At 33.2% G+C, this 22180-nt stretch overlaps 1 protein-coding gene across 1 annotated transcript; it reads left to right on the top strand.

Moving 5' to 3' along the window:
- Positions 1 to 1072: 1072 nt before the first annotated feature.
- Positions 1073 to 21678, top strand: LOC138704315 (odorant receptor coreceptor-like). Its single transcript, XM_069832177.1, has 6 exons — positions 1073 to 1226; positions 12952 to 13184; positions 15667 to 15766; positions 15952 to 16056; positions 18698 to 18853; positions 20481 to 21678. Exons 2-6 carry the CDS (start codon positions 12961 to 12963, stop codon positions 20541 to 20543), a joined length of 648 nt encoding a protein of 215 aa, XP_069688278.1. The 5' UTR covers positions 1073 to 1226; positions 12952 to 12960; the 3' UTR covers positions 20544 to 21678.
- Positions 21679 to 22180: the final 502 nt, after the last annotated feature.

Below are 22180 nucleotides of genomic sequence, written 5' to 3'. Positions count from 1 at the left end.
AAATAAATAAATAAATAAAAAATAAAAATACATAAATAAATAAATATATACATAAATGAATACATAAATAAATATATTTATTGGTCTGACCCAATATTTTGGGTTTGCCCTGCGACACAGAATAGCTCACAATAAAATTTAAAATGAAAAATTTTGTAAACAGTTTTCAGACAATATTGATTAAGACATAAGAAAAAAAAATAGAACCAAATATAATTTAAATTGAATGTACACCATAACGATGCTGACGAAATATCGCTACAGAAAATTGTATTATGGTGGTGACGATGGCATCTTGAAGCTCTCTCGTCAGCTTGTATTTTTCCCTCCACTTTACTATGGCTTTCGGAATGGTGCCTCTCGCTCCGATGAAGAGACCGGTAACTGTGAATTTTTCTATGTTGTACTTCGCCGATCGTGGGCTCGTAGATTTTCTTTTTCTCTTCGTTCACTTCAGATGATTGAGTGGCTGAGATTTCAAATCTGACTGTAGGATCAATTATTTCGGCTGTCTGTTTATTCCTATTCATAGCTATGATATCGATCCTACGATTGCTACCACCTTCAGCAATACAATGAACTTCCTCGTGAACGTCCAGATTTTTGGATCGAAGTGCCTCTGCGATCATAGAACGTATGATGTTGTGACGTTTTATTCTGAGTACTTCTTCCTGTGGGCAACTTCCAAGCACATGTGGTAAAGTTTCATACTCACTGCAGTGCCTACAGTGGGTTGTGCCTATAGAGCGACCAGGGAGAGAACGTACTGGTGCCAACATCGCAGTCATTTTTATCATAAATAAATAAATAAATAAATACATAAATAAATAAGTTAATAAATAAATAAATTTTGTTTCTTTTGGATTTATATTTTAAGAGGGCCTTGGATTTTGTTGCTATGGGATTGCTGTTCTTATGTAGGCTACATACAATATCATTATTGTTTTGCCTCCTGCATAAGGTGTAATTTTCTGCCAGTTTTGATATTACTCAAAGAATTTAGGATAGATAAGATTGTAGATAACGATTGTGCTGATGCCATGGAATGTAGTGATATAGAAGAGGCGTGGAAAGTAGGTTGTGATACAGTAATATCGAAGAAATCGAAACGAAGTTGTGAAGATGCATATATATGCATGATTTTACTTTCCGCGGCGGGGGCTTGCGGGAAAATTACATAACAGTACTGTGTGGGAATTTGAAGATGCGTGAAGTTACCGTGAACGGTAAGTAGCAAACAACGTATGATCATCCAGAAAATTATATTTCCAATTTTCCTCAGTGTAACAGTGCGCGAAATGCTATACACAAACGAAACCTGTGATGAAATCACATGGAAAAACTGGTAATGGTAATCAGACCGATTTACACTTTGAAGAGAACAATATGAGGAGCTCTTAAAAGCAATAAACTCAATACGCTGAGCGCCCAATACAATCCTGAAGTACTCCCGTAACCCCATGGAAGAAGAAGTGACAGCCGAAGTCTTAAGAGACTTGTAAACTAGCAACGTATTAGAGAATCGGAACACGCCATTGGGCCAAATTCCTAATTCCTTGATTATGATGAAAATTATACTGATGGTGATAATGACGATGATTAATTTTCTGCAATGCAATTCTTTAATTCAGTATTGAGAAATGCTATGGTCAAAATTCTTACAGTGATCATTGATTCAATTTGATAATAAATAAAAATCAATATTACAGTTGTATGATCACATATTTATAAAAATCATAAAAAAATTAAAATATAAACATGTTTCGGGGTTATATGCTACCCCATCTTCAGTGCAGTAACTGCAACGATATAATAATAAATTATTAATTATGATTAAAATTGATTCTACATTAAGTCGTAAAAGTAAGTAATGTGTTTTTAAATTTCAAATAAAGTTTATGTTAGGCCTATTTAAAAATAAAAATGACATAAAACACATAACATTTGATAGATTGTGATATAAGATAACAAGAAATAACTTGAATTTAGTATTTATTTGTATATTAAATATTGCACTTTTAATGCAGATATACTCGGATGTACTCGTACTAATATTTATTATTTAATATGTTTAATGTAATCGATTAATCGATCAATTTCTGTGGTAAGATTAATCGATTAAACATATTTAATCGAATAATCGAGCCGATTAAAATTAATCGGTTGTAGTTGATATTAATTATTATTTTGTTAATACAAACTCCTACTAAAATTTCCGACAATATCTCTCTCTCGGAAATTTATTTCTTGAAAGCACAATAGTACTGTTATTTTCTAACTGTAAACCAGGTAGCGTGGGGAAAATCTTTGCACAAATACTTCAGAAAGAGATTGGGATATGAGGACAGTATTCTAGTCTACCTCTATTGAAATTTGAAACACAATGCGAAACCCTTATTAAGTTTTATGGTTTTCCAAGAAAACTTCCACCTTGTTGTCAGGTCATCTTCCTAGCATATGAAATACGTACATTTTTGGGGTTCGTGCTCCTCATCCCTTATAAAATAGCCATATCTACACTCTGTGCAAGTGAGAGCGTAACTACGTTCTCTTTCTAAAATCTGGTAATTCGATTACAGCAGGGGCCAGTCTTCTGTTTCGACCGCAGTACTTTTGCAGTTGCAATTTCTGTACTAATTTGTATATGAAGGTTGTGTGTTTAGTTTGATAAAAAAAATCAGTTTTCTGCGGTTTGTGAAAAGTGTAAACTCCATTATGTCATATGAGAATTTCAGAGGTAAACTCGGTGAAACGTTTGGATTTAAATTGAACGATCGTGGAGAAGTGTTTGACATAAAAAAAAATGTTTCGTGTTTAGTGATGCAGGGAACATTGTTACTAAATGTAGAGCAGCACTTAATGCGGAGCGTGTGAATGCACTGACATGTTTAAAATCACGGATGAAGCAGTATTAACTAGGCGAGTCTTAATAATTTTTGTTTTTCATGTTTGTCTAAAAAATTCCCGGAGAAATTGACACAATAAATTATACGCCTCATAATAAATATGTTAGTAAGTAATTAAAATAGTTATTTTGTAATGCCATGATACAATATATACAGATATATAACATTTCTTATTTATGCTTATCACAGAACACACGTTAAATTTAACAAGAATTTTGTATTACAGTATATTGAAACATTTTTTCAGCTCGATTAATCTACCGACTAATCGATTAAATTGAAGTAGTTAATCGATTAAATATTTTGATCGATCAACAGCACTCGTTTTCACCACACATGGAGAGTAACTGCGAATAAATTCAATAAACAGTCGCAGACAGCCGGCAGGCAAGGGATGGTCTTCCAGCTTGGGGGTTGGGCGAATGGATAACAACTCATCACCGTAAAAAAAGACCTTGTTACGATACCCCAACATAAGGTAGGGACTAGATTAATCTTGCTCAGGATAGCGACCGACGTGAGGGCGGCAATGAATCTACGGGATCTCTAGAAGCCATTTGTAAGTATTTATATTTTCATAAGTGAAGAGCTCCCTGCAAAAACGGGGTGGCTCCATTTTTTTGGTCGAATTAGTTTTGCTTGTTTCATACGTTAAGAATATGTCCGATATTTTAGTGCAAGAATTGTGTGATTCTGAATATTTAATAGTAACTTACGGTGGAACTGGAGGTGAGCTCCCAGTCGTTTCGTTGCAAAACGTCGGCAGCTCCTGGAGCTATATACAGAGGAAACCGTAAGTAGTGTCATTAATTTAAGGGGGATATTCTTTGAGATATTTCAAACAAAAAATTTCAATAAAGTTTTGCTAGTTTCTACTTCCTTTTCGAAATGAAAATTATTTTATATGAAATATTTCATGGCGTGCTCTGGGAAAGCCATTGATTTAATTTCCAAACTGTCCAGCCAGTTTAATGGAGCAATGTACTATGATACTAAATGATTCAAAGAATTTTAGTTTTGTTCTTTAAATGTGCAGAAATTTGAGCCGAATAAATGTAACTTTTCATTCCGCAAAAGAATTTTACAATGTTACTTGTTCGCATCAAATTTCTTCACATTTAAAGGACAAAGCTAAAATTCTTACCATAACTTATTATCATAGTAAGACTTATACTTCTGTCTTAAACTGAATGAACATATTTGGAATTAAATCAAGACTTTCCCAGAACACGCTATAACATGTATAATGTATAACAATTTAAACTCGAAAAGGAAGCGAAAACGAGCTAAATTGTATTAAACATTTTTGTTTGACATATCTCAAAGACTAACACCATGACATTAATGACACTATTTATAGCAAAAAAAAGGAGTAGCTCCTTTATTTGTTTATACTCTATCCTCCTAAATTTCTGATTGCAATAAGTGAGTGAGGGATGAAACTCCTTACGTATCCAGGACATACTGGGATAAAGGAAAGAAGGTCGGTTAAAACTTGTATTTTTTATAATGTTTTGTTGTTTTCCACAACTTTGTAAAAGTGGAGCTACCTCTTTTTTGCAGGGAGCCCTTCAAGATCGCAGTCTGTCTATAGCAGTGGTTCCCAAACCTTTTGAAGGTGCGACCCACTTTTGGGCGAGACTTTTATTGCCATCCTCTCCCCGACTATTGTCGTATCATATCATACCGTACCGTTACTTAATCCAATTCGAAAAATGCAAATCACTGTAAATCGAAAAAAAACTATTTTACTCAAAACCAGTGGATATTGTCCAAATAACTAAAAAACATAAAATTATTATGGTGTAATGACACGAAGCATTAGGCAAACAAAATTATACCCCGGAAAAAATCGAACTAGGTAACTTGTTACAACCAGGATTTGAACCCGGTTCCGCTCATTTCATGGTGACACACACGAACCGTTAAGCTACGGTTTGTTTATGGCGATATCGCCGGAAGCACATCGCCAGCGAATATAAACGCTGGCGATGATCGTCAGGAAATGGTTTCAATATCAGCGTACATCGCTGTCAATTCTTATTTGTTTTGCTGCCATAACTTGATTCAATATTTCTACATGGCCTTCTCTATATTTCGATTATTGAACATGTATGTGGCGATGTGCATCCTGAATTTGCTTCAGAAGCAATCTCCAGCGATCTGTGTCGCGTCCAACGATCTACCAGCGCATTCCGAATCTCATCGGTCCGGTGGCATCAATGACGTCACGTTGCAGCGAAATAAGGAACAAAACTGCTGGAAAGATCGATGGCTGTCATGGCAACAGTACAAGTTGTTGTCTGTACTACGCAAGCAAAATTATGCGGAATTTTCGTACTGCCATCTCGCTCAAAGAAAAGATAGGATAAACAATTTATTTCTTGAACCAGTAGTAATAACTGGTCCGTTGACATGTTCGCTCATAAGCCATTAACATATTGTTCTTACGTTGTGCTCATTGTAAACAATACAGCAGAACACACCGCCATGACACAACAGATGTTATTCGTCTGCTAATTCCCGCCCTATATAAGAACCAATCAGATTTACTGATGGCGACTGATGGAGACTGCCACCACCACTGCAAGTTGATGGCACCGGTGAGACACCGGTGGAGCATCAATGACGTCATCGGTGGAATTCGGAACACCGTGATGCCATCGGATTGCTCACCGGTGAGATTCGGAATACGCTCTACGTTGGCGATCATCGCTGTAAAGAAACCGTGCGCATTCATTTTAACTGTTAAGCCTTGGTTTTTCTAAACCGATGCATGCGACGTGCGAGGTCTGCGACCGAGTATCGTGAATGCAGATCTGTTTCGTTTGAAGAAAGGGTTAGAGCAAACCGCAGTTAACCAAGTCGGAGCTTAGTGAGGATTTTCCGCAGATAAGACGTACTCTTCTGTACAAAGTGATTACCGAAGATTTGGGCTACCGGAAACCTTCTGCCAGATGGGAGCCTAAACTCCTTTCTGAGGAACAAAAGGCTCAGCGGATGGGAGTAGCACTGTCCTTTCTTGAGCGTTACGAAAGAGAAGATGTTGCTTTTCTCGATCAGAGATGATACTTGGGTGCGGTATGTGAATGCAGAAACAAAGCTTCAATCAATGCAGTGGGACCATACTCACTCCCCGAAAAAACCCACAAAGTGTCGTCAAACACTTTCCACGAGGAAACTCATGGCAACTGTCTTCTGGGACAGAAAAGGAATTTTGCTAGTGGAGAGCGATGCTACAATTAACGCTGAGAGATACTACATCAAACTAATAAAGTTGAAAAGCGTTATTCAAAACAAACGTCGTGCATGTTGAGCTCTGGGGCGATTTTCCTGCACGACAACATCCGGCCGCATACAGAGTGTCGTACTTCGACCAAACTGCAAGACTTCAACTGGGAAGTATTGAATCGCCATCCCTATAGCCCAGTTTTCGCGCTTGGGTTTACCATCTCTCCATGCACATGAAGACGTGTCTTGTCTCGAAGCGCTTTGACGATGACGAAGAGTTGAAAACCAGCGTCGTAGGTTGGCTTCAGTCGCAGACGGCCAAATTCTACGTTTCAAAGCTCGTCAAACGGTACGACACGAAGTGTCTCAATGAGACTGCAAATTATGTGGAAAAATAAACTAGTGTGTACACATTCAAACGTATTGTAATCCAATTCTGTAACGTTTTTCACAGGTTTTTAAAAAATAAACGAAAGTTACTTTATGAATAGCCCTCGTATATTGCTGATTTTATTCACTAGATGCCCAAGTTTCTAGTAAGATCGATGTTAATATCCAGACGTTAATTTATAAATAACTCCGCCCATATTGAGCACGCTCCGACTGTTTGAAATTGTACATCGTCCTCTTTCATTTTAATAATCAATGAAAACGGAAGCCTTTGTGTTTAAAAAAAATATATAAATAACTGCGCAGTGTCACATAATTCTCAGTTCTAAACGTATTACAACTGAGAGAGGAATCTATTTACATATTGTGATTTCTACAATTGTGGGAGGAATTACTGGATTGAGCATGACATCAACTGAAAGAAGATTTTCGTATTTGTTGTTTCTATTTAAAATTGCAGGTTTGCCACTCCTGAAGAAAGACATTTCATTATTCCAATCTATATACAATATTTCAGTGTCTCTGTCGGCTTATTCAGTGTACTTGGCTACTATCTATTACGTTTACATGGATATGGATAATGTTGAAAGCAGCGTGGTAACGAAGTGTCAGGTCATTTTTATGATAGCAGTTCTGTGCATGGAAATTCATTTTAGGTAGGTAGAGAATTCTACATGTGATGTTCAATATTTAAAGAAAAAACGTCAGAATTTCCTCATACTTAAAATTTTTCTCTCAATTTCTTATTATAATATATTGTACGTATTTTTATATAATTCCCTGTACTGCTTATTCAGAGTATACTGTTGATGTGTGCCAAAGAAAATATATATTATTCAATCAATTTATTTGAATTTAATAGCACATTTAAATATATAAGAACATTTTGCTTACAATGAAAATTATAATTGGTAGTAATAAAATGGACTGAGTACTGTATTAAATGCCGAAGTTTTAGTTATATCGAATAACGTATTTATGTATAATTACGATTTTTATTATTTTATTAATTCCCGTCTACATTTGCGTTACTTGTGACAAAGTTTAAATCATCATATATGTTCTATATATTGTGAAATTATTTTCCGATATTTTTCTTCATTTTACATCATACGTCACCATTTTCAACACGCGATATAAAGCTATTTATTGACATTTCCCGTTTGCTAGAATTTTTCTTAGGTATGACATACTGTGTAAATAAGAATAAAGTTATTTACTTATTTATACAATGACTATTATCTTCTATACATGCTATGTCACAAATTGTTTATATATTTATGTATTTTTTTCTGAAACGAAATGCTACATAACGATCTACGTGTGTACATAAAACAACTAGTAGAAATTTGTATTAACATTATTCCCTTAATATAAAATTGCACAGAAATTAGGTTAATATGCTCCCTTATGACCAGGTAACATGATCCATCAAATTTCGAATGTAGTCATATTAAACATTTCGGCAAAAAATCTGTTCCTACTTTATTGAATTATTTGTTCAAGTTATACTAAAGTGTTGCGTTAGAGTACATTAATAACGTTTGACAAGGAAAATTTAGATTATTCACCTAAATTGGAGAAAAAAAGACAAGCTTTTAAATAAATAAGAAACTTACTGTATACAGTAACAATGAAAACCCATAATATTTGTATGAAATGAGTACCGCTACTTCAATCAACAACAAAGTTCCATTTATGTCGTGTTCCGTGATAACGCACAATTGCGATTTCAAATATTTCATTTATCATCCGTCTTTATTTTCATTACTAATTATATGGAGTTCAATTCTTCATTATTTTTTAAGCAATATGAAATTATATTCCGTTTTTTATACTTCCTTTTCACTCCAGTCACCATTTCAGAAACGTTGTGAAGTTATAAATTTTCGTATCACTTTTTCGAAACTTCTTTTATTGAATATACTATGAAAGCTTTGTAAAATGTATATACTTATTTGCCTCTTTCTGCATTGATTGAAGCAATAATTCTACTAACATTGTATTTTCACATACTTATTTACTGATAGATATATTTGTATACATTTTCTTTAATGGAATGCTGCATAAGTTGTTATATGTCTGTACATAAAGCTACTATTTTCATAAAAAAAACAATTTATGGAATACGCAAATTCTGTTAATCTTATAACAAACATTATCTAATTTCATCAAACTAAAAATATATATATATTCTGTTGTAGAATTTACAACAACACGGTAGAACGATTATTCCAACAGATCGAATCGTTCACTTGGGAAGACATGCCACATAGAAATCCAGAAACTGGAGAACTGACGATGGCTGGATTTATACCGCAAATGAATAAATTTGTTAAAAGGTTTGCGCTTCTCATGTATGCAGTGCACATCATTGTGAGATGTGCAAGAGTATATTATGGAAAACTCATGTATGACACGCTTTATCCTTTCGATACGTCTGTTCATCCAGTTGTTGAGATTGTATTATTGACACAGGTAATTTCATTTTTCACCGTGATTTCAATGCTTCCATTTTGTTATATTATTACTAATATTATAATTAAATACTAAATAATAAATACTTAATAATATAATAAGAAAATGAAAATAATAATTATTATATATAATTATACTATTATATTAACATTAAAAATATACATTAAGAAACATTTATATACATAAGCAGAAATACAAACGAAGGAATTTTCACCCTTATGAGCAAACTCTCGTGATCGGGAGTAAACTGACTGTAGATAAGTAGAAAGAAAAAGACAAAGTAAATAAATTAATATAAGCAATAAAACAGCACAATTTACAAAAAACAAGAGAATATACGATAAAGAACATTCACAACCGAAAATGTTTATTAGCAATATTCGCAAATAAGACAATACAAAATTAATATTAGAAATTAATTATCTAACCCTTTGTTAAGTTCTCATAATAATTTCTTTAATATTCAGTTTTAATTTAATCATATTTATGTTAGCTGAAACAGGGTACTGAGAAATTAATTTTATGTAAAGTTTTAAAGCATAGTTGAAGCCATATTTCATACCAACTTACCATACTGTTATTGCCATTACTATTATTATTATTATTATTATTATTATTATTATTACTATTATTATTGTTATTATTATAAGTATTATATATATTTTTTATTTTTATTTAAGGGTATAACTTTTAGCCCGGCATTAGGATCAACATTCGTTTTCGATACGATTCGTTACGGTGAAGTTCTTTGATGTTTGACAAATATGAACGAACACAAGACGGGGTTGATTCGACATTGCCAAGGTCTAGCTTCTACAAACGCAAAGAAACTTAAGTTGAACGTGATTCAATCATGAATCAGAAGTTCGGCTTTATTTTCACCTATTCTTTGGTTGTATATGATGACATAATAGCTACTGATATATAAAATATAATAATATAAATTCAAAATTACGCAATACAAGGAACAGATTTTTATTGAATATGTCATATCCCATGAATATATTTCATCTGTATGGCATTAAACACATTTTTTGTTTAAAATTAAACATAATAGGCAGAAGATAAATGAAACCATTCATAATACTTTATGCAATAATTTTGGACTGTCTACGTGGTTGTCTTTAGTGAATGGCTAAATTGAAAGACCCTGGTGTAATTGGACCCAGGTTAGTACCTGAGGTTAACTAATTCCCTTTTTGAGCCGTTTGATAATTTATTTACATTTTATATACTATGTTACTTAATTTCAACCCGAAATAAAAGGGATTTTACTACATAAATAATACATCCGTAATTCGCACCTAGTCCAGCTATCTAGTTTTATTATTATTATTATTATTATTATTATTATTATTATTATTATTATTATTATTATTATTATCATCATCGTCATTATTATTACCATTATCATAATTATTATTATTGATTTATCATTATCGTCATTCAACATTGTTCTGTCCTAACATATTTTTGTAATACCGGTATTTTATTTACGTTTCCTCAAGCAAAGTTACCATAATCTTCAATTTTTACCATACACAGCTGACTGATCGGCGTATTCATTTCAGTACTCATTATGACCGACAGAGTGTTGTAGTGTTATAGAGTGTTAGAGTGTTATATTGGCAATTAATATTACAGACAAATTAATATAATCTTTAATATTCCCATAGCTAGCCGTGCATATTTCTGTACAGATTACTGTGCACTTTACTGCGGAATCCCGGCCAAACAGTCACTCAGGTGAGTGCGCCCCTTGTATAATGGCAGTTGACTTGAATATAAAGCGTCAACGTATATGCCTAAGTTGGAGTCAGGCCACAAAGGGAATCATTGAAGGAGAAGAGTTCGATCCGGTGCTGTGGATTGAATTCGGCTTAGTTCAGTGGTCAGAGCGCTTGGTACGTAGAACCAAGGACCGGCTTCGATCCCCGGCGCCGAAGCGAATTTTTCTCCCCTAATATTAATTGTCAATATTACAGATATTATTCTTTAATATTATCACAGTGACTTTGTTTTAAATGGTTTTTGGAATGGGGAATGCAACTGGGCACTTATGAGAATGTCATAGTCGTGCAACAGTGACAAGTATGGGAGGAATGGCATAGTCATGCTATCAAATTGCCCCTGTTTCAATATTTGCACGTAGAAGTGTGTGTTTACTAGTTCTGATATCAGGAATGTGATTCGTAGTATGTTACGGATATTTTGCTTGACGTGAAAATGCGAGACTGTGTGACATTGAATTATATACTTGGTACGTGTTCATTAGTTGTAACTAGGAAATAAAACTCGAAAATCGTAAAGTGTGTTCATCTCACATAAGATAAGAGACATTTAAATATGTGTTGGGGAAATACCTCCTATTTTCACAAGTGCTGAATTAATGTAACAATGCTTAGTTATTTAATGAATGCAAGTAATCTAATTATTATGTGCAATGTTCGAATTCAGATATTCATTTAAAAATGGTTTCCCACGTTACTTCCAAAGTACGAAAATTAAACCGGATAGTAATATAATTTGGATGGAGATATAGATGTTACCGGATGAACTTACTATTTAATAATGCGTAATATAAACATAGATACAGTATTGGCTACTAGATATTGGTGAGTTTTGCAGGCTACGAAATACGAATGCAACAATGGAATAACAATAATAATGCTGAAATGAATTCATTTATTGTGTTATGTAAATTACTCAGCCATTCCATATTTTTTCAGTAAATCAAGCCATTACCTGTAAAGACTTTTTCAAAACCAGAAATACTTTCATGACAAGGAAAATTCCTTCCTTATGAGTTCCGAATTCCAAGGAGTGAAAACACACAAAACAGGTTACAATTTTAAAAAGGGTTAATTGATCGTTTCATGATAATAATAATTCATCGTTTCGTGCCAGTATTGCAAGAGCCGTTCGATCGTCCCGCAACAGACTCTTCGAGAACCTTGCGGATTTGAGTTAAATAATTCTAGCATTTTACAAGATTGTGAAACGTGCATGCAGAAAGAGAAAGCTTGACTACCCTCTAACCCACGACTTCTAGGGCAACACTTGGAATGCAAGATCTTCGAATTTGAGTGTAGGAAGGTATTTAATTTTAGTCTTCCGGAATTGTCCATTTGCTACAGAAGAGCTCAATGAATTGTTCGAGAAGAAATTTCAGATTAAGAAGTTTCAATTCTACCTCTCGTAAAAGTTACAGACTCTTTTTCTTCACTCTTGTATACACTCTTTCAACACTTATATAATAACTGATGAACTATTAAATTATTTCAATAAATACCTTCACTGTGTTAACATTATACATTTTGGTGTTGTTTTATCTAACAAGTTTCCATGTTGTTTGTATCATCGTCTGAATCCACGTGAGTTAAAGCATTATATTCTGGTTTCTTGTCGTGGTGGGTTGTGTTCATGATTTGACGTTCTGAAAATCGAATGAGTTATTAGGATGTGTTGTGGACGTGTTTTTGTGTGTTTGTCAATTTAATACTTTTCTTGAGTGCAAAGTGTCAGGTTTCCTGGCTGGATGTTTAGTATTGTCAAGTCAGTGCCTATGTCACTGTAGTTATGGTCGGACACTCTGATGTTTTCTGCATAGGTTGAATTGTTGTGTGGTTTGGTTATGGCTCTGATGCCTTCTTTGTAACATGATTGAAAAAATCTTCCTGTTTCATTAATGTAGAAATCATTACAACTATTGCATGATAATATACACTGGTGAAGTTGTGTTTATTTTTGTGTCATTTCTTTGTTGAAGTGCTTTTGTAGTGTGTTATATATGCAATGTTAAACTTTAGTATTTTAAACATGATGTAATCTATTTCTTCTCCATTTGTATTAACGAATGGACACTTATGTATGTGAGACAATTATGATGAGCCCTGCGACAAAGCTATTAACTATGAGATAGATTTCAAAATTTATATTTTTTCAGGTATTCTCCATGTTTCGACTATCACTCTACATTATTGGAACCCCTTACGCCTACGTCACATTTGTCACCGTCGCTTGTACGCAGCTACAAAAAGTAAAAGATTCGCTGTTGAAAATGAAAGCGATCTCAGAATCAGAGCAATCTGAGGATGGACGTTGCAATAAAGAAAAGGTAGAACTTCGAATGCAGGAGGAGTTCAACGACATCGTGCGACTTCATCAGGAAGTTATAAGGTAACAAATTTCTTCTTGGAATGTGTTTGTATAACGTAAACACTTTTCAAAACAAAAAAAAATTCAAATTTGCCTTTTTATTACATATTAATTTCATACTTCATACAGTTCTTGTGTGAATTGCAGTATAAAAATTCATTCTAGCATATATGTTAAAACAGATTAAATTAAGTTTGTACTAGTGATTTACCTCTTTTGCATTGTATATAATAGTGATAAGTATGAAATATATTCGATCATTTTGACAACTTTCAAGGCAACTGTAAGTGTGAAACTGCTATATAATTAAAAGACATGTAATAAAATAAAAGCAAAGAAAATACTGCAGCCGACATTTAAATCACTAAATCACCAAATATCTAAACTACGTACTTGAAATTTTTAAGACAGATTAAGAAGACTCTGCTTAACGTCGTATCCAAATTTTAATATTCTAATAACCACATGAAAATTTTAATAAAGCAAATTTGAAAAAATCGAATGAAAAAGGAAAAACTCCAAAATTGAGATATGTTCAAGTTTTTCTATAAACTAGTGAAGGATTTCAATGAGTTTTCTTACATAGCCTATAGACATCATTTAATTTCTGTAACAAGAATCATTTTCCTATGTTAATTTGTGTATGAGATAATTATGATTTTTTATAAATTTATAGAATTACGTTTATTTTATGAATTTTTTAAAATACAAAATTATATCTTTCATACAATATCTGTAGATTTTTAAAAAGAATTTTCATTCCAATATTTTAACAAGTTTAGGAGAAAAAGTTTACTTATATTTGAATGTTTTTATTTTTTCACAACATATTTAACATTTGACTAAAATTTTTATACATACATTAGAATATTAAAATCTACAGGAATATTTATCAGTGCTTTCCTAAACCCACTTAAAAATTGTAAATGAGTAGTTTAAAGTCGATAATATAGGGGATTCAAAGTAAATTGTGAGCAGATGTATTTTTTGGTAGGTTTATTATCCTAGGTTTATTCAACGGAATTTATCACACACGTCAAGAAACAAGTTATCAATCCAATCCCTATATTATCTGAGTATGATAGATTTAATATAGCGCAATGCATTTGAATCATTTCAGAGTAAGGGTCGTAATGATAAATTCCATACATCGGAAAAAATTTTATAAAAAAATTCTGATCAAATCTAACGTTGTAATACAAGGTGGTTCAAATCTTCGGCTACATAGACAAACTCCGTTATTAGTGCAGATAGCGACAAACGGGAAGGAGAAATATTGTTCGAAATATGTAGTTTTCAATCTAACATTCTTGAATTTTCAACTTAGAATACACCTCAATGATGCTGTATACTATTAGGCCTACGTCACACCTGCCAATGCAAAATGCTGCCAAATTAGTAGCTTTTCCGCTACTTCGACCGGAATTCAGATAGATAATTTTTAACAAAAATATAGCCGTCATGCAGAGTTCAGTAGGTATTTAACTTGTCGCAGCGCAAATTTACATTTTTCTTACATTGCTGGCATAAGCAATCAAGAGAATTTCATATTCGCTTGGCGGTGTTCCCTGAGCCTGTATTGGCAACACTGCTAACTAAAATTATCAAACTGTAATTTACCCGATACATTACGTATCTAATATACCGTAGAACCAAACGGAAAACCACTAATTTTGCAGCATTTCGACTGGCGGGTGTGTCGTACAAATGTACAGTCTCAACGGTGTATTGTACGTCATATTTGAAAACTACATACTTCTAACAATTTTCCCGTCTCTTTTTTTTTTTACTAATTGCACTATTGACGGAGTTGTCTGTGCCTCTGGGCTTTTAAGACACTCTGTATAACAAGGACTATGAGAAAAAAAACTCCAAATATACTGAGAAGTTTGTGAAATTATTAATACCAGACATATAAATCAATATTAAACGAGTAAACGTGTATAACCAAACTTGAGTGAGATTTGACTATTGTAGATTAGAAGAAAGTATACAAAGTTTAGAAGAAATAAAATACTGTAATACAATAAAATAGGAATTGATTTACAAGAATACTAAACTGCAATAAAATGTACAATTATTCCGCTACATGACAGAAGTGTATTATGATCAGCAGTATTCTTGTTACCAAATGTGCCAACTATAAAATCTTCATTGAACTCTATGGACGATTACTAGCCAAAAGGCTTTGTTGATTCAGTTTCATTTCTGTTAAAACAGTTAAACTCCTCGCCACCAAATCCTTTTATTGAAACACTGATAGCCAAGCTCCTACCTTTGTTTCGTTTTTGGCATGTTCGCTGAATAGCAGGGCTGAAAATTATACGCCTATCCATGCTCCATAAATTCTGTGTTTACATAGATGCGGTTGCTTGGAGCCTTTAGGTAACCAAACACAGGACTCTAGTAATAACATTTGTTTTAAATTATGACTATTTACAATATTAAACATACATACATACTGGATTATGTGCTGAATAAGAATTTTGTTTTATATGCACAGTTATATAAACACCCTAGAGGATATGATGTGCCTTCTTCTGGGAGGAATTCTTTTCTTCATACTTGCGTTGCAATGCACCGCTGCCTTTGCTGCTGTTATGGTAAGATTTTCATGCGTTAATACCAATCTATTTCCAGATATTAGACGTTAGTAACAATATCTGTGAAGCTCTATATAAATTATGAAATAAAACGTATCTGTTTATTTCGCAACTCAACTAAAATTATGAAAGTCATTCATTTACATTTGGCAAATTCATTTGAAGCATAAATTTCTGTTTCGCAGAGTTTGGAGAGAAAGAATGATTTATCCAGAGCGGTGTATTTGTACTTGACAGTAACATTTGCGGCTGTCATTTATTGCGGTTTTGGAACCGTGTTATCTCAAGAGGTGAGTCGATTAAATTGATTATATTTAAGGCATGAATTTCGAAAAATTAAATTTTGGAACCACTATCACAGAAAAATAATTGACTTTGAGATATCTTATGCCCCGTATCGTGCTAATATTCCACCAATAACCTACTGAAGCCTAATAATTATTCATTACTTCATATGTTACATTAGTACATATCTAACAATTTCATCATCTTAAAGCCTAGGTTTTTCTGAAAATTCTAGGCTTTACACGTTACTGACAAATGGAATGTGTAAGTGAAAGACAGAAGTTGAGAATATTTCGAAAGTAATCACTTTTACATGTACAAGAGTTGAACAATTTCTTAGTGACGTTAAATATTACTATCGTAATAAGATCTGTGTTAAACAGTGGAAAAAGTAACAGATCAGGTACAGTAATCAATTAAAAATTTTACCATGAGTTCTTTTTTGGCGGAATAAGACTCAATCATACTTATAAATAGGTCTTAAATTGTAATGCAAATTTCTTCTCAATATACAAAATATGGAATTTTAATTATTAAACAAATTCATAAGTAATTACATAGTAATCCGTTTTATAGTCTCAATGAGTAATTCTATATTAATATAGTTACATTACTTTGTATATTTGTAACTAACGTTTTTCCTATATGATTTCCATTTATTAACAAAGCATGTGGTTTTAGACATTAGATGACAAGTAAATAAACTTCATTCAATTGAAATTCAAGTGGAACGAATACTACAATCAAGCAATTGTGGGATTATGCTAATATCAGGATATGACTCTAACCATTTACTTTCGAGATCCTTATTTACTGAATCTGAGTTCTCAATCCATTTACCTCAATTATATAAATTGAAGTTAGAAATATCTTACTTTTGTAGTGCATAAAACACTACGAGACATGAAAAAATCAAAAACGAGAATTTGTGTTTGGTTTATTGTCACTCTTTTATAATAGTACACTGCGTTCGTAACTCGGCCGGACCGTTCCGCGCCGGCCTTGGATTAGGTGTAGATTGGCGTACCTGCGCAATAGTTACACGCAAACGACCGGCAAGTCATGGGTACGGAACACTAACTAACCTACTTACATTAGACTTATCTGCATCAGAACAGATGTTGAAAGTGATGACCTTCAATTCGAACATATTCCTCATATCTCTGAAAGCAATTCTGGTTCACCCGCAAACGTTCATGTGACTGATTGCCTGTATTTCTCTCGTGATGTTTTCCTTCATTTCTTGTAACGTGTGCGGATTTGATACGTACACTTTATTCTTTAACGTTCCCCATAAATAAAAATCGAATGGCGATAGGTCAGGGGAACGAGGTGGCCACAATCTTCGACTAATTATTCTAATTATTCTGTCACCAAACAAAGTTTGTAATTCATGCATAGAATTCGGAACGGTGTGCGCTGTAGCTGAATTCTGCTAAAACCAGCCACTCAATCGTTCATTTCTTGTTAGTTTCGGAAAAAAATTATTTAAAATTGAAGTTACATAAACGTGTGAATCAATTGTTGTGTCGAAAAATATGGAACCGATAATTCTACTCGCACTAATTGCACACCAAACCCTAACCTTTGCAGCGTGGTGAGGAACTTCATGAATAATACGGGGATTTTCGGTAGCCCAGTATCTATTGTCCTGAGTAAAAACGTGACCGTGAAGATGAAACCACGCTTCATCAGTTGAGAACGGTACAAATGAGTCCTCGTCGCCATTATGAACGGACTGCACAAACTAAGTGCAATAATTAACCCTACTTACAGGATCTTGTGGTTGTAAAGCATGAACTACAGTTACCCTGTACGGCTTAAGATTAAAAATATCGTTGTCACAAAAGCTGACGTCGTGGAAATGTGAACATCTTGTGCTAAACGTCGCAGTGACTTGCAGGGTGAGTGCTGTAACCAGGGCCCTACTTCATCAAGCTTCTCTTATGTTAGTACACGGTGTTGTTGAACACGTTTCTTGTTCAAAAAAACATTCTGTACGTCTGACTTTATTGACAAGGTCATGAATATTTGACCTGCTAGAAATTCGAACACCTGGAAACCGATGTTAAAATTCTCTTCGACACTTTCTTGCAGAGGAGTATTTCATATTAGCATCATAGAGAAAATACGTTGTTCTAAAGTGTACTCAACCATTATTAATAGACACTTTATCACCACGAGACAACAAAATTTCACTCGCAACACGTGCACAGACGCCTTTCCCTCACGACAGATTCAACTCGTCTGACTGGTGCGTCAGCTGCAGCTACAGCTCTACTCTGACGTCAGGAGCACCAATCTTCATCCAGTCCAAGGCCGCCGCAGAAGGGACAAGCCGAGCTACGAACGCATTTTATTTGAAAATACTTTCCCTAAGATTACATATAATCTACTACTGGTTTTCTAATTCAAGGTAATGTCTTTCTTTCCTCATTCTATCATCTAGTGATAAATACGTACATTGCAATTTTCGATTAGAATTCATCCTTCGTTCTTGATGCATGATCATTATATTTCAGAATGTTCTACTGTATATTATAAATTTGTATCATTGTAAAGCACGCTTTCAGAACCGAAATATGCACCACGCATACTAAATTATAGTGGATGACATTTTAAGCATGACTGTGAATTTTGTTTAAGTATGAGTCAGTGAGCAATGCGGCCATATCTTCCGACTGGGTTGGGACTCCAGTGTCATTTCAGAAGTGCATATCTTTCATGATAGCAATATCTAATCGTGGATTTACACTGACGGCTGCAAAGTTTGTACCTGTTTCCAATTCTACTCTCATGAGCGTAAGTAATTTCTAACAGAAAAATATGTTCTATTAATAACAATTATTCTATTCCAGTGTTATATACTACAGGGACAACATTTATGAAAGTTTTTCGTGTAAACGCAGATTTCTTCATATTTTATAATACTTAGAATCAAATATTTTCATTCAATAACTTAAAATAATTATTCTTCTATTGTTGAACGAAAACGTTGTTGGGTATTTCAGTATCAATCTCATATGTTGACGAGAAAAATTAATATAAAATACTTCATGTCTGTGTCTCTGATTCGGAGAACAAACATTCTCTGTGCAATAAGAAACATTAAAGATTATATATTACAGTTATATGAACACTAATAAATATAATTATTAAAGAAATTAGTAATAGTCAGACATGTTTCGGAGATGCTTCTCGTCCACACCTGTGGAGAAATGGTCAGCGCGTCTGGCCGCAAAACCAGGTGGACCGGGTTCGATTCCCGGTCGGGACAAGTTACCTGGTTGAGGTTTTTTCCGGGGTTTTCCCTCAACCCAATATGAGCAAATGCTGGGTAACTTTCGGTGCTGGACCCCGGACTCATTTCACTGGCATTATCACCTTCATTTCATTCAGACGTTAAATAACCTAGATGTTGATACAGCGTCGTAAAATAACCCAATAAAGTAAAGTAAAGTAAAGAGATGCTTCTCCATCTTCAGTGATCGAACCGCGTTGGTGTTTGGCTTAAAGGAGCCTCCTTTAAAATCTATGAACACTGTATAATTGACCTAACGTGTGTTTTATCACTAAATATACTCTGTACAAATTTATACGATAGTGTGTCCATTGCTCTATTAGAATAACTTTTCATATTATCAAACAATTTCGTTAGCCACTGTAAGTATAAAATATATTGACATACAATATTTGCAATCTAGACAAATGTTTCGGGAGGTAATGGAATTGACAAACGAACAAAGTTTCAAAATTATAGATACTTTAAACGGAAAAACTCAAATTTTACACAGACATGAAAAAACCAAAAACATAATATAAATTATTTGTACCTAATCTCTCATGAATATTGTCAAATATGGCACATCTTTTATAAAAAAAAATAAAGATTTAAATTGATCGAGAATTAATTAATATAAGCAATATAGACTTCACATGCTATTTCTTTAATTATTTATTTATTCATTTACACATGTTCACTTATGAATTTAATTATTTATTAACTAATTTTGTCTTTAAATTATTTATTTACTTATAGTGTTCATTACATTATTTATTCACTGCTTTATTTAATTTAATTAATTTATTTATTTATTCTTTTGTTATCTGTCTCTCAAGACACAATTCGAAGTTCAGCATCGAATATTCAACAATTTAAAGTGGCTGAAATAATGTTATCCCCTTTCATACAGAATATCGACCAAATTAGTTATCAGCAACAATAAAAAGGTCCAAACACGAAACCATGATTGAATCCTCTCGAACACAATAGTAATGCCGTAACTCTGTATTCCATGTGACTATGAAATTATTTGCTCCCCAAACTCAGTTCATGCCCATTTCGTATAATGGAATGGGTATTGCATACATTCTTCATTTTTATTTCTGATCTTATAAGCCTTGTCGATTGTATTTCATGTCTTTGCAGATGATAAACGAGTCCATTTCCTTGTTCATGTTCTTGCTGACGATGAAAGACAAGAATGACTAACAACTTTCTAGAAGTGAAACACTTTGAAGACTTATGCTTTTCGTTATAAATTATGCCAGATTTAATCAACGAAGTTGATAAAAGAGCAGGCAATTTGCATTCTGTTTTCATCCAACGGGGAAAAATTTACGATATACGAGACATCATAGAAAATTTATACATACCTGTACCTCCCATTTGATGAGAAAATCTCAAGAACAGCCACCTACACAAAAGAAGATAATAATATAAGTGACTATATTTAACTCAATGTTGTTACATAAAATTTTGAAGAGTGTGATTCAAAAACTTGTGCAGTCCATTTGGATATTTTTAAGATTAAATATATGACTTTTTAGATCTCTATCGTTATATTTTTTATGCTTTTTTTCTTTGAAAACAAACCCAATGCTTGTCTAAATTTTGTATCATTGCGTATAAATCTTGAAAACTCGCTCAGTCCGTAGACCGGTGCGTAAGAACTGCCCCAGACTTTTCATAAAAATGGACTAAACGTGATTTGGTATCACATTTTTCAATTTTAATTCAATTTACAAACTAAAAGAAATACATTTCGTGACCAAATTACGATAAAAAGAAATTATATTGACGACACAACAGTGATGTTTCGCTATTGAAAGTTTCTGGAGCATATAATTATTACAGAATGTATAATACTTTCTACGTTTTCAATAAATTCTCAATTCAGAATATTTTTTTATTCTAGTACGGTTTCATATAGAAATAAAGCAAATTGTTATATGTTAATATAACTATGACATGTAAATCGTTATTTACTATATTTGAGAGTCGAACTTCTTTTCATATTGATGTACTGTGAACACAATTGGAAATTGAAGTACACGTAAAAAATTATGTTACTTTCTGAATTGTCCGTTGGTCATGATGACGCAACAGTGATATTTTCCTGTAAATTTACTTTTTATATTAAATTAATGTAGAGTTTAAGATGTTCTTAAATATATTTAAATTTATGTATAAAGTAACAATATATATAAATTAACACAAATATTCTCATTTTCAGTTTCAGAAGAAATATGTATAAGGAATAAGAATAAATGTGCATTGTGATGTACTTCATTTAAATTGATGTACTGTGGACACAATTGCAAATTAAAGCACATTAAGGAAATTATGCTAATTTTTCAGTTCCTACTTATACCTCAATGTATAAATTTTTCTATGAAGATATGTAATTATAAAAATTAACTTATGTAATTTTTAAACCCAGCATTTTTCAGTCTCAAGTTAAAACAATGGAAGGTAAGTAAGTACTGGTGCACTGAATGCTTATGTAAACATGTTTTTATGTTTGTTTCATTTTGAATCTAACCTTACCTGGGACACGCATATCAAACACACATCAGGAAAGTATTTTCCACTCTTCACTCGTTAAAAGGATTCTACCACTATCCAGCTAAATTAAAGCAAACGCTTGTACAGACTCTTATTATGCCTCATTTCGATCTCAGGGTGGATTTATCCCAGAAACTGCAACGTGTTCATAATGCGTGTGTTCGTTTCATTTGTAATGTCCCCTACTACGATCACATTTCGCCTTCATTCGATAAATTACTGTGGCTCAGGTTAAATGAGAGGAGAAAGTTACATTCCCTTTCTCTCTCATACCGAATTTT

This window comes from Periplaneta americana, chromosome 8 (assembly GCF_040183065.1).
Source record: "Periplaneta americana isolate PAMFEO1 chromosome 8, P.americana_PAMFEO1_priV1, whole genome shotgun sequence".
NCBI classification, from domain to species: Eukaryota; Metazoa; Arthropoda; class Insecta; order Blattodea; family Blattidae; genus Periplaneta; species Periplaneta americana.
This window is presented reverse-complemented; position numbering and strand designations above follow the sequence as displayed.